General features: G+C 45.8%; 4 protein-coding genes across 4 annotated transcripts; 1 reads left to right on the top strand and 3 right to left on the bottom strand.

Annotated features, from left to right (window-relative positions):
- On the bottom strand, positions 1-1,589 carry GLAREA_13035 (uncharacterized protein; the record flags this gene model as incomplete). The annotated part of the gene is made up of 5 exons (XM_008084514.1): positions 1-218; positions 351-477; positions 533-939; positions 991-1,360; positions 1,413-1,589. The coding sequence occupies 5 exons, from the start codon at positions 1,587-1,589 to the stop codon at positions 1-3; spliced, it is 1,299 nt and encodes a 432-aa protein (XP_008082705.1).
- A 3,127-nt stretch (positions 1,590-4,716) lies between these two features.
- Positions 4,717-5,271, bottom strand: GLAREA_13034 (uncharacterized protein; the record flags this gene model as incomplete). The annotated part of the gene is made up of 1 exon (XM_008084513.1): positions 4,717-5,271. One exon carries the CDS (start codon positions 5,269-5,271, stop codon positions 4,717-4,719), a length of 555 nt encoding a protein of 184 aa, XP_008082704.1.
- A 2,518-nt stretch (positions 5,272-7,789) lies between these two features.
- GLAREA_13033 (uncharacterized protein) lies at positions 7,790-8,164 on the top strand (the record flags this gene model as incomplete). Its single annotated transcript, XM_008084512.1, has 2 exons — positions 7,790-8,049; positions 8,107-8,164. 2 exons carry the CDS (start codon positions 7,790-7,792, stop codon positions 8,162-8,164), a joined length of 318 nt encoding a protein of 105 aa, XP_008082703.1.
- A 485-nt stretch (positions 8,165-8,649) lies between these two features.
- GLAREA_13032 (uncharacterized protein) lies at positions 8,650-12,184 on the bottom strand (the record flags this gene model as incomplete). The annotated part of the gene is made up of 4 exons (XM_008084511.1): positions 8,650-10,516; positions 10,632-11,229; positions 11,285-11,746; positions 11,803-12,184. The coding sequence occupies 4 exons, from the start codon at positions 12,182-12,184 to the stop codon at positions 8,650-8,652; spliced, it is 3,309 nt and encodes a 1,102-aa protein (XP_008082702.1).
- Between the last annotated feature and the right edge of the window lie 763 nt (positions 12,185-12,947).

Genomic DNA, 12,947 nt, shown 5'->3' with positions numbered 1-12,947 from the left:
CTAGTCATCACCAATGACCCTTGATGCCGAAGTTGATAATCCCATTGTTCCAGCAGCAAGGTGGGGCTCGGCTTGAGCAAAGTCGAGCTCTTCCTCTTCCTCGTGTGGTACGCAGCCTGCTTCCACACTACTACCGTGTGCTGCTGCGAAAGTGACAGTAGCATTTCCATACATATCCACTATCTTGGAAATTTCCTCCGCTCTATCTTGAGTACCGTCTTACAAAGTTTAGAACTTTGAAGCTAGGGGGCCCATACACTCCCGTCTGTTCCCTACTGTGACTTTCTATTCCAGAACTCTCAAAGCAAATGGATATTAGAAGCACTGCTTAGCCTCCCCATCTGCCGCACCGTAATCCAATTGAGAACTACTGAGCCTAAACTTCTTCCACGGAATAAAGCGTTCTCTTCGAATCTTTTCCGGTGACTGTTCTCTCACTATCACTGGCACATGTACTGGGAAATTTTGATAGGTCATCTGTCGTGGCGGAGTGGGATTCGTCTAGTACGAATTCAGTATCCGTGGCACTCACCAAACCGACGTCGCCTTGGTTATTTTTGTGAACAGCGGGAACATTCTGATTTCGGGTTGACAACACAAAGCTAGGTCGAGTCATGGTGTGTTGAAAGCCACCAAAGGAAACCCCAATGCGAATCAAGAGCCGCTCAGCGGGACCCTTCAATGTTGGTAGACAAGCACATATAATCCCCACCTGCTCTTCGAGCTTGGCTAGTAGCGATGATATTACTGTTCCTTGGAGTGGATCTCCTTTGTAAACACTCGGAAAGGCACTCATCTTTGCTCCAACAGTTGCAGTTGTCAGGATACCCAGAGCCATGAGAGCGCCAACGAGAATCTTTTCAGAACGCGGTCTGTTGAGACTTCGGATGAGGCGAATGGGCATAAGAGCCATTGTAAGATCCATAATGATAAAGATCGCTATTGGAAAAGAGTTAGCAAGTCCAAGAGATGGTTAAGAATTCAACGTACGCGCAGAACACCAAGCAGCGTTGGTTGTGTATTTCCTCGGCCAGCACTTCATATGTATCGTCCGTTGCCAATTCCCTCTAACCGGTAGACATTTAAATATCATAATGTTCATCCACCCAACATACAACACCACCTGGAGGCCGATCAAAATATATAGAATGGCTTTCCAGAATCTATTTTGACTAAGAGGAAGTAGCGAAAAGGCGATCGAGAAGCGAACTAGTGTGATTCCATGCGTCCAAAGAATCTGCACTGCGAATCCGGCTTGAAGCGATTTTTCCACACTCTCGACGGGGACATAATAACTCTGGCGACCCCATCCATACGCCGTAGCGACGACGATGGTGACATAACCGAAAAATGAACAAATCTGGAAGGGTGTTAGCATTTTGCAGTAGCAAGACCAAGTGTCTGTTTCTTACCTCAGCTCCAATAATTAAATAGTCGCTAAGTCTCAAGTCAAAAACGGGTCGACATCGTGTGAAGATTCGAGCCGCGCAAAGGCCGAAAGAGATAACCGCTAGAATTCCACAAGGGATGAGGTATTGATATGATAAATTGACGTCCGGTCCCACAGGTGCCGTGGTGGTGGACAGCATTGTGGATTTCGTTGATGAAAGCAAGATTCTAGCGCGTGAACGGGCTCAGACTTGGTCTGGTCCAAGTGTAAAAAGCGTAACGGTCTGGACAGTGTCAAAAAGATAAGGACTGTAAAGAAGACTGGGCAGGTCAGTTCTAACTTGGGGATCCACTTAGTCAAGTAGTCTCCAGGCTTGTAACAAATGCTCTGTGCTTCATCAAGCTGAACAACCATGTTTAAGAATACGAACCCATTGTTCTATTTCGACAGAGTACGCACGGTCTTGGGTAATATCCAGGCCGGTGGGTTGGCTACGAAGGCGCCATGGGGATCGGTCTGTGTTCTTCTGTTCGTCAACGGGAAAACCCCTATTGAGGTTGATAGTATACACCTGTGACCGTATATGGAAGCGGATAGTGGCGTATTCTTCAGATACCGTGCAGCGGAATGCGGGAAATCCCACCCGTGTCGTTGTCGAAACTTTGTTTCAGCGCGCAGTGGGGTACAAACTAGTTGTCATGGAATGTCAGACATCATGATCTATAGATGTGGTGCTTCTTCTGCGAGCTGATGTCGCTATGGCGTGCATTATCTCTTCGAAATAAAAAAGGGATGTCAAGTCGGAGGCGTCGCGACAAATGAATATGGGCAGCAAATGCAGGGACCTCCTCCGTACCCCAGCCGCTGATCATCATTGTGTCTTGCGGATGAGGATCCGGGATTGGATATTTTCCTCTGCCCCTCTCGGACCCTGCACCGTCTCAAGAACTCCTTTTCTTTGGGCACCCGAAAGAGATAGTTGCGGCTCGGATATGTATGTATACACCTCCCCGAAAGCTGTTGCGAGCGCTATGCTACGAGGTGACGCAACCCTTATCGAACTCAGATTGTTTAGAATTCTTTTCGCCTCTTTACTGCCAAAGTTTGTTCAGCTGTCATAGGATGCATCTTCGTTTAAGGCTCGGGGTCGTTATCAACTAACGAAGGTGCCTTAATTGCGCATCCATGTTATCAATCTTATAGAGCGCCACTCTTCGAGAAGAGCTTCTACTACTCTTGGCACTTGTTATAGCTCTATTGGCCAAATACCCCTGATTAAATATCAAACAACCTTGAGAAGTACAGTGAGAAAGCGGAGCCAACAGAATTCTGCACAATGTGAGTAAGGAGAGATATTATCATAAAACACTCTGTGACTTCTCCATTTTCTATAGAAGGGGCAGTTTGAAGAGGGGTGATTGAATGCGTCTATTTGTCCAAACATGCATTTGAATATAAGAGCATTGCGCAGTGTTCCTCCACAATTCCCCGCCTGTTACTACTGGACGTCACGATCCCTCGATTAGCGAGTCGGGGTAGAGGGGAGGGATCAGGGTGTTGGGGAGCCTATCCCGAGTCCCAAAACGACCCGTGAAACAGATTTCCCACGCGATTCACATGCTACAACTCAGCGCCACATTAATATTTCTTCAAGCCACTTCATGCGCGTTGTGCTTGTTACGGTCGCAGTCGCCGCGTGGCGCTTGTATTTCATTTCTCGTTGGAGCGGCTACTTCGCATTTTCAGGTATGAGACCCGCTACAAAAAGCACAAGATTGCTTACGGGGTAAGAGCAAATGATTTTGGTCGTTTTCGCAATCACACGGCGGATCTTAGGTTTGAACACAATTGAATGTGTGGATTTAACTACGACATTCGTGTCTAAATAAATACTCAATCTGAATTTTTGATAGTGTATACTCTACTCCCTTCGTCAATAAATGGGGTCGCTATTCGTCAATAAAGCCACTTAATCACCCCGTTCGTAAACAGAATTCTCATTTCTGGGCTACCTCGATATCTTAAGTATTATAAGTAAATGTCTAAGGTAATAGTAGAGGTAAATAATCGCGATTTTAGCTTTAAGTAAGTAAAAATAATTCGATAATTAATTAGTAAGTAATACTACTTAGTAATACTCTTTATAAGTACTTTCTTTTACGTAACTAGACTATCTAGTTATTTAGGCTACTTAGGGGTTCTGTTTATAAATAGGGTGATTAAGGGGGTTTGTTAACGAATAAGGTAACACTAGTTACAAACAGAGCTGTAGACGAACGGGGCAGAATGTATACTTACATAGCTGCTTCTTAGTCAGCCTTAATTCGACGCCCCCGGCATAGTTGTTTTAAGGATTAGGCTTTTGATCTTAAGAATCATCTTTCCAAACATCTTATTCTATAGTAACCTACTCTTTAGTAATAGTACACATCGACCTATAATTCTTCTTAAACTCCTGCGACCATCCTCTTCCAAAGTAGGACGTGTATACTTGAGAATAGGATTAATAAACATTGGCATCCCTCAGAGTACGGATGTTTTACTCGCCGATGGCGTTAAACAGAACACAAAGTATGAACGCTGCAGGAGCTTGTATACATGAAAGAAATGTAATTATGTATTAATTAATAGAAATCTAACGTTATAACACTGAAATAACTAAGACCTGATTCTTTGCTTACCCGGTTTTCTCTCGTCGGCAGGCCACAGCTTACCACAATAGGCTCTCGATAAGAGTGACAACTGTATGTTTTCAAGAATCTCCTAGAAAAGCAAGTAGTTTCTGTGATCGTCTCCACGTGCGCTATCTACACAATAAGTACTTCTACCCTCCGAGCCTCCGCTATCGACCACAATCCAGACTGCTTCTTCGGTACAACGACCTACCCAATTCTCTCCCACCTTCCCTCCTCACCAGGTTTCGACACCAGCCCAACGGTAAGCTTGTTCCTCATCGTCCCAAGCAAAAGAAGAAACGTTTCGTCCTCCCAAAGTCGGGCTGCCTTTAGATTCCGGAGATAATCCATGGAAAACTTGAGTTTCTTGTTGATTTCGTGTGGAACCTTATATACAGCAACAGTGGTCGCCCTGAGTTTTAGCTCGCCATAAGTGACAGCCCCTAGTTGAGTAGCCTCGTGAACTAAGTTAGTAGAACAGCTTAGCAGCTCCGCATCTTCGTGGGTGACTGTGTCTTGCAGAGTGATAAAGTGGTCATACGATGCCCAAGACCATGTTGGCGAGCGAGATGTGGGTATTCCAATAGAACCTCCATCGCGACACTGCTCACAAGTTCGGCGTGACTTGGACGTCTCGTGGTATCCGATTTTCTAGCCAAGGTGTCTGACCAGATGACGCTGCCAAAGACCTGCTTTGTAATCGCCGGGCCAGGCGGCCGCGAATTTCGCTGCTATACCAGCGAGAGCAGGCAAGCGGTCTTCGCGGTTGCTCAGGTTCCGGGCGCTGTATTTTTCGACAAGACTTGCCCAGTTTTGTGGGGTGAAAGTCGCTGGGGAATCAAAGTCCGATCGCTCGAGGTGGTGGCTTGTTACAGTCGCGAAGCAGTCGAGTTCGGGATCGTTTCTTTCGACACGCTTCGTAAACACTCCGTCGTAATCGATAATTAGTCCTTTAGATGTATTGCGACACATGTATGTGATGTCATCATCCCCAAAATATATCAGGTTTCGCGCTAGCAGCTCTTGGAATGTCCACGCTCGAGTATCGATTGCGCCTAGGTCTTGGTTTCTTTGTAGCCACCAGGAATAGTTCTTGATGCCGAAGTTGAATGACCCCATTACTCCACCCGGAAGAAGGAGCTCGGCATGCGCTGGTTCGAACTCTTCCTTGTGGCGTAAGAAAGCCTGCTTCCACACCACTACCATGCGCTGCTACGAATGTGATAGCAGCGTTTTCATATACGTCCCCCATCTTAGAAATCTCTTCCGCTTTATCTTGAGTATCGTCTTGTAGAATGCACAACGCATCAAGCCAGAGGAATTCAATTTCAAGTTGCTGAGTAGAAATAATTGCATCTTATATAGTTTGCGGCAAATCAGAAATTAAAATGCCATTCTTGTGAACTGGCAAGGTGGAAGTAGTAGTCGTGATTCGTTGCTCACCACTCCAGCAGTAGCTCAAAGCAGCATAGAAACCTTTTTATGCAGCAAGTGTCTTAATAAGCCTCACCGTCGAAGTATTGTTAGTTCGAACATCCAGCAGCCGGCGGGGAAGCGGTCTAGCTTCCTCCTTGCAGTCATGGTGCTTCTCTAGGCACTGCTGTTTTACCTTTTTAATTCCGTAAAACAGACCTGCTAGCTTAGACTTGTGGAAAAACAAATCTCTACGAGGATTGTCTGGTAATCATCTTTAGTCTACATCTCAACAAAAAACACAGCAATTATTCGTACCGATGGTAGGGTAAATAGACGTTCTAACATGAACCACATCTCCTTCGGAGCTCTTTATACAAATTGATTTCAGTACTTTGCCCTCTAAAGGTCTCCCATTCAGTTGATCTTTCTGCGACTCAGCATATTCGGCCACGAAGCTTCCAGAAGCTGGACCAAATTTACCGAGTCGCTTACTTCCAACACAAAAGCTGCAACTTCTATCGCGAAATTTAGCGTAATTGGAAAGCGAGAACCCTTCATCTAAACGAGTTTGGTCAGTCCGCCAACAGTAGTGAGCATTTCCTCGCAAACATAGCACATCTCAGGTCCACGGGACGACATTTCGGACATGATAGGACGTCTCTTTGATCACCTAGCCTCACTGTGTCCTGTCTTCCACTATAACACCGAACATTATTCAAGTAGCTGTGTGGACTGAAAGAGAGTTTATAAGCTTAGCATCGGTGACATCTTAATTCGTTGAGGAACAGATCAAGAGGATGTCGTCTCAGCTGCTGCCAAGGATCTTTCAGCTCGCCACACCAATATAATCACATGCAAAGACACAAAATGATACGGAGTACTGCCTTAGATATTAGACAGATTATATATAATAGAATCATTGGTAGGAGAAGTTTTGTAGTTTTTGGACGTTGCTTCAAGGTAGCCGACTAAAGTTTGCCAATATTTGTTAGTCGCACCGAAGTGGGAATCCAAAGCTTTTGAGCTTACAGAAAGCTGTGAAAATAAGGCTTAGATCTAGGCAACGAGCTACTTGTGATAGTGACAGCTTGATCTCTAGTTAAGGATTACCAACTTTTCAGCTTACACATGCCTGACTTCTCACGTAGTAGACAGAAAAGTCTAGATTTCTTGAATTCGTAAATAATAGTCCAATAATTATTTCTTAAAAAATTTGAAAACTTAAATGAGAATAATTAGACGATACTCCAGTGTTAAAAGTAATTAATATAAAGGTTGTTTGTGTCGTTGTTGTTATCATCGCACCGTTTCAATAACCACAAGTTGGCGAATCCAGCTACTTTGCGTCTCGAGTGAAGAGTATAAGACACTACACTATTCACTTTAAGCAGCCATTCGAAGGGACACAGTTTCTCCTTCGCCTACGTTCATCTCAATTCTTGACTCGCGAAGGGTGTGTGGGTAGGTGTAGGTTGGCGCTTGTTTCTAAGTTTATGTAAACACCTCCTACACAGCTATTCAAAAATACCTCACCTCACCTTATCCCATCACCACAGCATCTCTTCAAAAGCCTGGCATTTCACCATCCGAGACCTCACAAACTCCTCATTTTTTTCCATCTAGATATTCATACTCTCTCCCCTTTCCATACACTGTTATCGTCGTCTCGCAGCGGGGACAATCTTCCCCATGTTCCACTTTTACTCCATCCGCTTTTTTAGCCTGACCCACGTGTGTCTCCGCACTGTGGATATCACGCTCCGTACAGAGAAAACTCCACTGGGAGTTGTCCGCCAAAATCAATAATACAATTAAAGCCATCAAAACAAATCATCACAAAGACATACAAAACATGAAAGAATCCTCTTATCAGTCCACCACAAGCAGGGCTTCCACAACATCACATGACCCTCCCCTCCATCCTCGCACACGACACACCACGCCACCCACACAAAAGCAGCGTCCCCCGCCAAGTGGATCCGCAAACCCCGCACGCAGCCCACTTCCCCAGCTTTTGATTCGCAGGTGGGTCGTCCCCGCAATCGCTTCGCCTCGCGGCCGACTAATCAGCGCATCGCTAACTCGCATGATCACTCGTGTCAGATGTAGCAGCGTGAATAACAGGACATGTTGATACGCCTAGCAGATGAGGAGGTGCTGGTACCTATTTGTACTCCCCCTTCACCCTCCCTTTCTCCTCTCTCGATCCTGTCATTCTACACACACACACACATTTCATCCCACAAATTCATCTGCAAACACTTCAACACTTCAACACATTCTACACATTCCACACAACACCACAAGAATGGTTCCCGCCCCCCGCACATTCAGCCGCAGCACCGGTCTCCTCGTCAGTGGAGCCGGCGTCGCCTCAGCAGCCCCTCTCCTCTTCTTCATCCCCGGCTTCGAAGAGCGTTTGGCAGCACAAGCCGCGAAATGGGGACCGCGCTGGAACAGAGGGTTCGCGAAGCGTGCGAGACTTGAACATCATTACAGCACCAAGGTGGAGCCGAGATTGGAGAAAGGAGTGGCAAAGGTGGAACCGCCGTTGAAGAAGGCTGCGCTGTAAGTTCTTATGATGATGTGATGAGGTGAGGAGGGGACGTGGCTAATGTTGAATAGTATGGTGGATCGGAATATGAAGAAGATGTTTGAGCGGTTTCCGCAGGTGAAGAAGTAGATGGTCGTCGGTCTGTCGTCGATGATGGTGAGGATGGATGGCGTTTGGCATGGCGGCTAGGTCGATGGTGGTGCACCTGCATACATAAATCATTGGGGGAGTCTGCTTGATCTTTAGATCGCGACATAGAGAGATGCATATGATGATGTTGTACATTAGAGCTTTGATGCTGTCATCTGGAGAAACAAGTAAAAATATCATATACAATATGGTCCTTTTGTGAGTGACATACCAAAGGAGTCGCTCGTCCGGGATATGCACTATCCGCTCCACATTCCAGGCATAAGGGTAGCAATAGTCAATACCTCGATCAAGGAAGACATGTTGACATTAAGCTAATTCCTACCTCCGTGGTCAGAACATGGCCTGTTTCAACAAGATGATGTCTATCAAAATCAAGGCCATGACTTGCATGAATTGCTCCTATCCCTCCTAATCACACATTAGACTTATGAATCAGTCCACCCTACACGTGAAAATTGTCACTACCTTATCCCTGATTCCGCATCGAATCTCTCTCTCGTCTTCTCCGTCAACTTCTTGTACAGATTCTGGCTACTACGAGGTGAATGATCTAGCGTAAATAAAAAGGTGAAAATCTCTGGGGGTCCCGTTTCTAATATTTGTGCCCAAGCAGCATCAATCTTCTCTCTCGCTCCTGCATCGGTAAAGAAGTTCAGCTGATAACGTTCCAGATACACCAGACATTCCATAAAGCTAATATCCCCTTCGTCACTTGCTAAGTTGAGCCAACGGCAATATTCCCATACATTCGGGATTATATGTTCCACCAGAGAGTCGGCCAGTACCGGTCGAGGGTCTAGTATCATCTCCGAAGACGTTGGCATTGTCTCGAGAGGCGCACCCCGATGTGTGTAAAGAAGGATTTCAACGATGTTAATATGACCGCCAAAAATGGCATATTCAAGGGCATTGAGCGCTTGAGTGTAAAAAGGGGCACCCAGAAGGTCATTCCGAGAGTCAATACGGACCCTAATAAGGGGATTGAACTTCCGATAGCCTAGAATCTCAAGGAAAAACTTCACAGTCCCAAATCTGCCGTGACAGGCCGCTTCGACTACAAGGTAGTCGATGATGTCTCTATCCGACGGTGCTGCTAACACTCGTGGACTGGAAAACAATAACTGTATGACCGCAACATGACCTTGTCGGCAAGCGTAGATGAGACGAAAGAATAGCCATTTCATCTCACAGGGATATGTGCATATATTTCTTGGGGCGGGTGTCGAGGTCGTTTCAAAGGACGAGAGAATTGATTCGATATCGGTCGAAAATTGTGTGGAAGCCTTGCGGGTTTTCAAAAACGCGGCCCAAGCCTCCCGCACAAGTGTTAAAGATGCGTATGGTCCTCCGTGGGGTGCAAAATCATGGTCCAACCTCTCCCCAATTTTCATCAATAAGGGGTGGTTTGTCATAAAAGCCCAGCTAAGTATACCGATGCAATTTAGCTTTATATAAAATAGTGTCCTCAAGTTACCTGAGCTCCAAGGTCTGATGTTAAACAGCATTCTGTCTCGATGAGCCAAACTCTGGAAACGCTGCTCAATTTTGGTGAGACGCGCATCAGTCTGATGAAGATTGGTAGAAAGGTGAGTGGTGTGCCACAACCAATATCTTGATACGTAGCTTAGGAAAGCAAAGCTCTCAAAGCCGGGTTCTTTCGGGGGAATTCGCGGAAGATGACGGGAGATATCAATAGGCATTAGGGCTTTTTGACGTCGAAATGCGTTGAACGCCTTATAAGCTCTTGATCCTGGATTTTCAGGAGACATCAAAACGCCTGTTCTAGCAGCTTTCTCCAAAACAACCAGTTCTGGGTTTTCATGCGTCCTATAAACAGAAACTTGGCCGTCAAAGCAAGCAAAGTTCAAATAAGCAAGGCAAATTTCTCCTGCCATTTTATGAGCATCATCCATACTGAAATGAAATCTGGTATGTTCATATGTTGGCTGGAGTAAGTACTGGTGTACAGTGTGGTGAGCTAGTCGAACAATCCCACCGGTATCTTCATGATCGACAACTATCAAGTTGCTGCACGCTCGAACGAGTCGATTGAAATTTGTTACGATCTTTTCAGAATCGAAATCAGTGTCATCGATGGTGAATGCAATAGCTTCTTTCATCTGATCGACCGTAAGAGGTTCAATTGTGCAGAGAACCCACTTAAACATCCTTTCAATTATGTCTTGTCTTTCGGCGCCCTCGATCTTGCTTAGCAGCCGATCGTAAGTGTCGCTTAAGCTTTGCGGTAGGTTATTGAGAACTAGCTTTATTCCGTGATGGGACTCTGCCTCACAAAGATCGTATAGTTGGAACTCAACCCACAAAAACCTATCGGCTAATTAGTAGGTGACATTCAACCCATGGGTTGTAATTTGGTATCGAGATATTAGTAAGGTCAATGTAAACCAATTACCCTTCAACGAACGAAGAATAGTGTACTTACATGCCTTTAGCACCCTTGATCAATTCTGTGATAATGGTCTCCTCCATGAACTTGTTTTTCACTGCTAAAGATCCGTCCAGTATGAGCCGCTCTATTGCTCCTCTTATGTAACGCTCAATGTCGGTAGAATTTGATGTCGATTGCATCGCGGTCCTGAGCTGTGGTACCGACGCCGAGAGATGCAGCATTGCTGTAATGTCGTCTCGCGCAGTGATGAACAGCTTCAGATGGCTGGACTCTAGCGAGTGCCCGATCTGAGAACAAATGGTCTTCTGCGACTCTTCGGTGGCCTCATCTAACCCATCAAGTACCACATGCGTCACTCTAGGGAGATGCTTTATCGCAGTTTCAAAGAATTCAAAAGTTTTCGAAGGGTCCGCGAACTGTTCCCCGTTGTGGTGCTCGCGTTCGATCGCGGTGGCTAGCTCCTCTGGGATGACATCTAATTTCTCTAGGGCTTGACGGGTCAAACTACCAAAAAGATTGCTGGGGTCTAAAGTGCGTTTATCTGCGTAGTCGCAATAATGAAAGAGCACGATTTCCTGTTCGGTGAGCTTTTGGATCACGCCAGATGTGAGAACAGACTTCCCACAGCCCGCTTGACAGTGTCAGCAAGGAAATTTAATCGTACAATTTACACGTGGTTTGCTTACGAATTCCAAAGCAACAGACCACTGAGCATCCATTAGATGCAAGCCAAAACTGATACTCATCGCAGGTGGTAATCCATTGGCCTGTCTCAGGATGTCTGGCCTTGAGTAGCTTTTTATGTCGCTGGTTATGGTTTGGGCTGGAAAGTTTGTCGAGAATTTTCCTCCTTCTCTCTGCAGATAGCAATATAAGTTGTGCTTTCCGTTGTTCAGATGCTTCGATCATGTCGCAAACTCTTGCTTCGGCTTCAACACTTTCTTTATGACGGCAGAATCTCTCAATGGCATCGTCAAACTCGCTGTCGAGGGACATTGGTTTGAAGATTCTTCGGACAGTTGATGTTTTCTGGGCACGAAGGGATTTGCGAAATTGTGTACATAGTATGATGATTTCAAGGTAAGCAGCTGCTAGAGTTTCGCTCAAGCGCTTATGCCGCGTTCCGTCGAATATTCTCTCATAGTCACCTAGATATTTCAGTTGGGGCGACAGAAAAAGTTACTGAATATAGAAGGTCACATACGAAACCGAGGAAGAAGGCTGCCAATTCTACGAAAGGTTTCGACCATTCTATCGTAAAACTTTGCATGCGCTTTTGCCATAACAAGTGTGACTCTAAGGCATCCCCATATCGGTGCGAGATATAGTGGTGCGACGTTGACCATGGTATCAATCGCCTTACCATAACTTTCGATCGCGGAGATCAAAGGAGCAAGCTTGTTAAGTACCGCGCGTGCCTTGCTATTTCGGGAGTCCTCACGCTCGTAGTTACTAGCGCCATAGTATAGGTTCTCGAGAGTTGCATTGTTGAAGATGACAACTTCTTCGGGGTCGAGCTCAGCAAGAAATCGGTTCTTGGCTAAAGTCCATGGATCGTTCTCAGGTGGTGTTGATTCCGAATCCATATTCAAGTACAGGTGGTAATGTAATATGCGTCATAGCAAATCTTCGACGTAATCAAGTTCCAAAGACCAGTTAACAGGTCGAGCTGGTACGTTTTGATGTTGTCGTGAGGCTGAAGGCTGCCATGCACGTCGGGGCGGTTGACGCTGCGCATTGCCCGCGAATCAGCCTTGCAGAAGCAAGATGACCAAGGGCCAGATATTTCTTCGCGAGCTGCTTTCAGCTAACGTGTTTGAAGAATGAGATCGAAATTTCCAACTTGAATTTCGGGGTATTCGGATACGAAAATGATGCTGCAATTCTTTCGCTAGCTGTACGGTTTCTAGCCATTGCAGTTGCCCACTCGCTCTGGAAGAGAAGAGAAATCATTGATTCAAGATAGCATGTAGTCAAGACGTGGAGATAGGCAATTGTCTGTGTGGAGTAATTTCGTTTGGGAAACTCGGGAGACAATATGAAAAAATGTATTCGATGATGTGAAGAAGGATGGATGTCTCGAAGAGATCTGGTGGTGATTCCAGATCACGGACGGAATAAACTCCATCCCGGACTGAGTGGACCCAGTATCACATGACTGACCCCCTTCGCTAGGCGGTCCACTTGTATCGCCAGGGGGCGGACGTACGGGCGGAAATGATTACGGTTGACTGTCAGCAACTGTTCGTGTAACCAGTTCCAACAACCAACACATTCGCAAATGAATGTTTGGAGGCCATATAGGCATATTTCAAATTTTCATGTGAACAGCGCAAGGTATCGGTCAGA

This window comes from Glarea lozoyensis (assembly GCF_000409485.1).
Source record: "Glarea lozoyensis ATCC 20868 chromosome Unknown GLAREA20, whole genome shotgun sequence".
Taxonomy (NCBI): Eukaryota; Fungi; Ascomycota; class Leotiomycetes; order Helotiales; family Helotiaceae; genus Glarea; species Glarea lozoyensis.
This window is presented reverse-complemented; position numbering and strand designations above follow the sequence as displayed.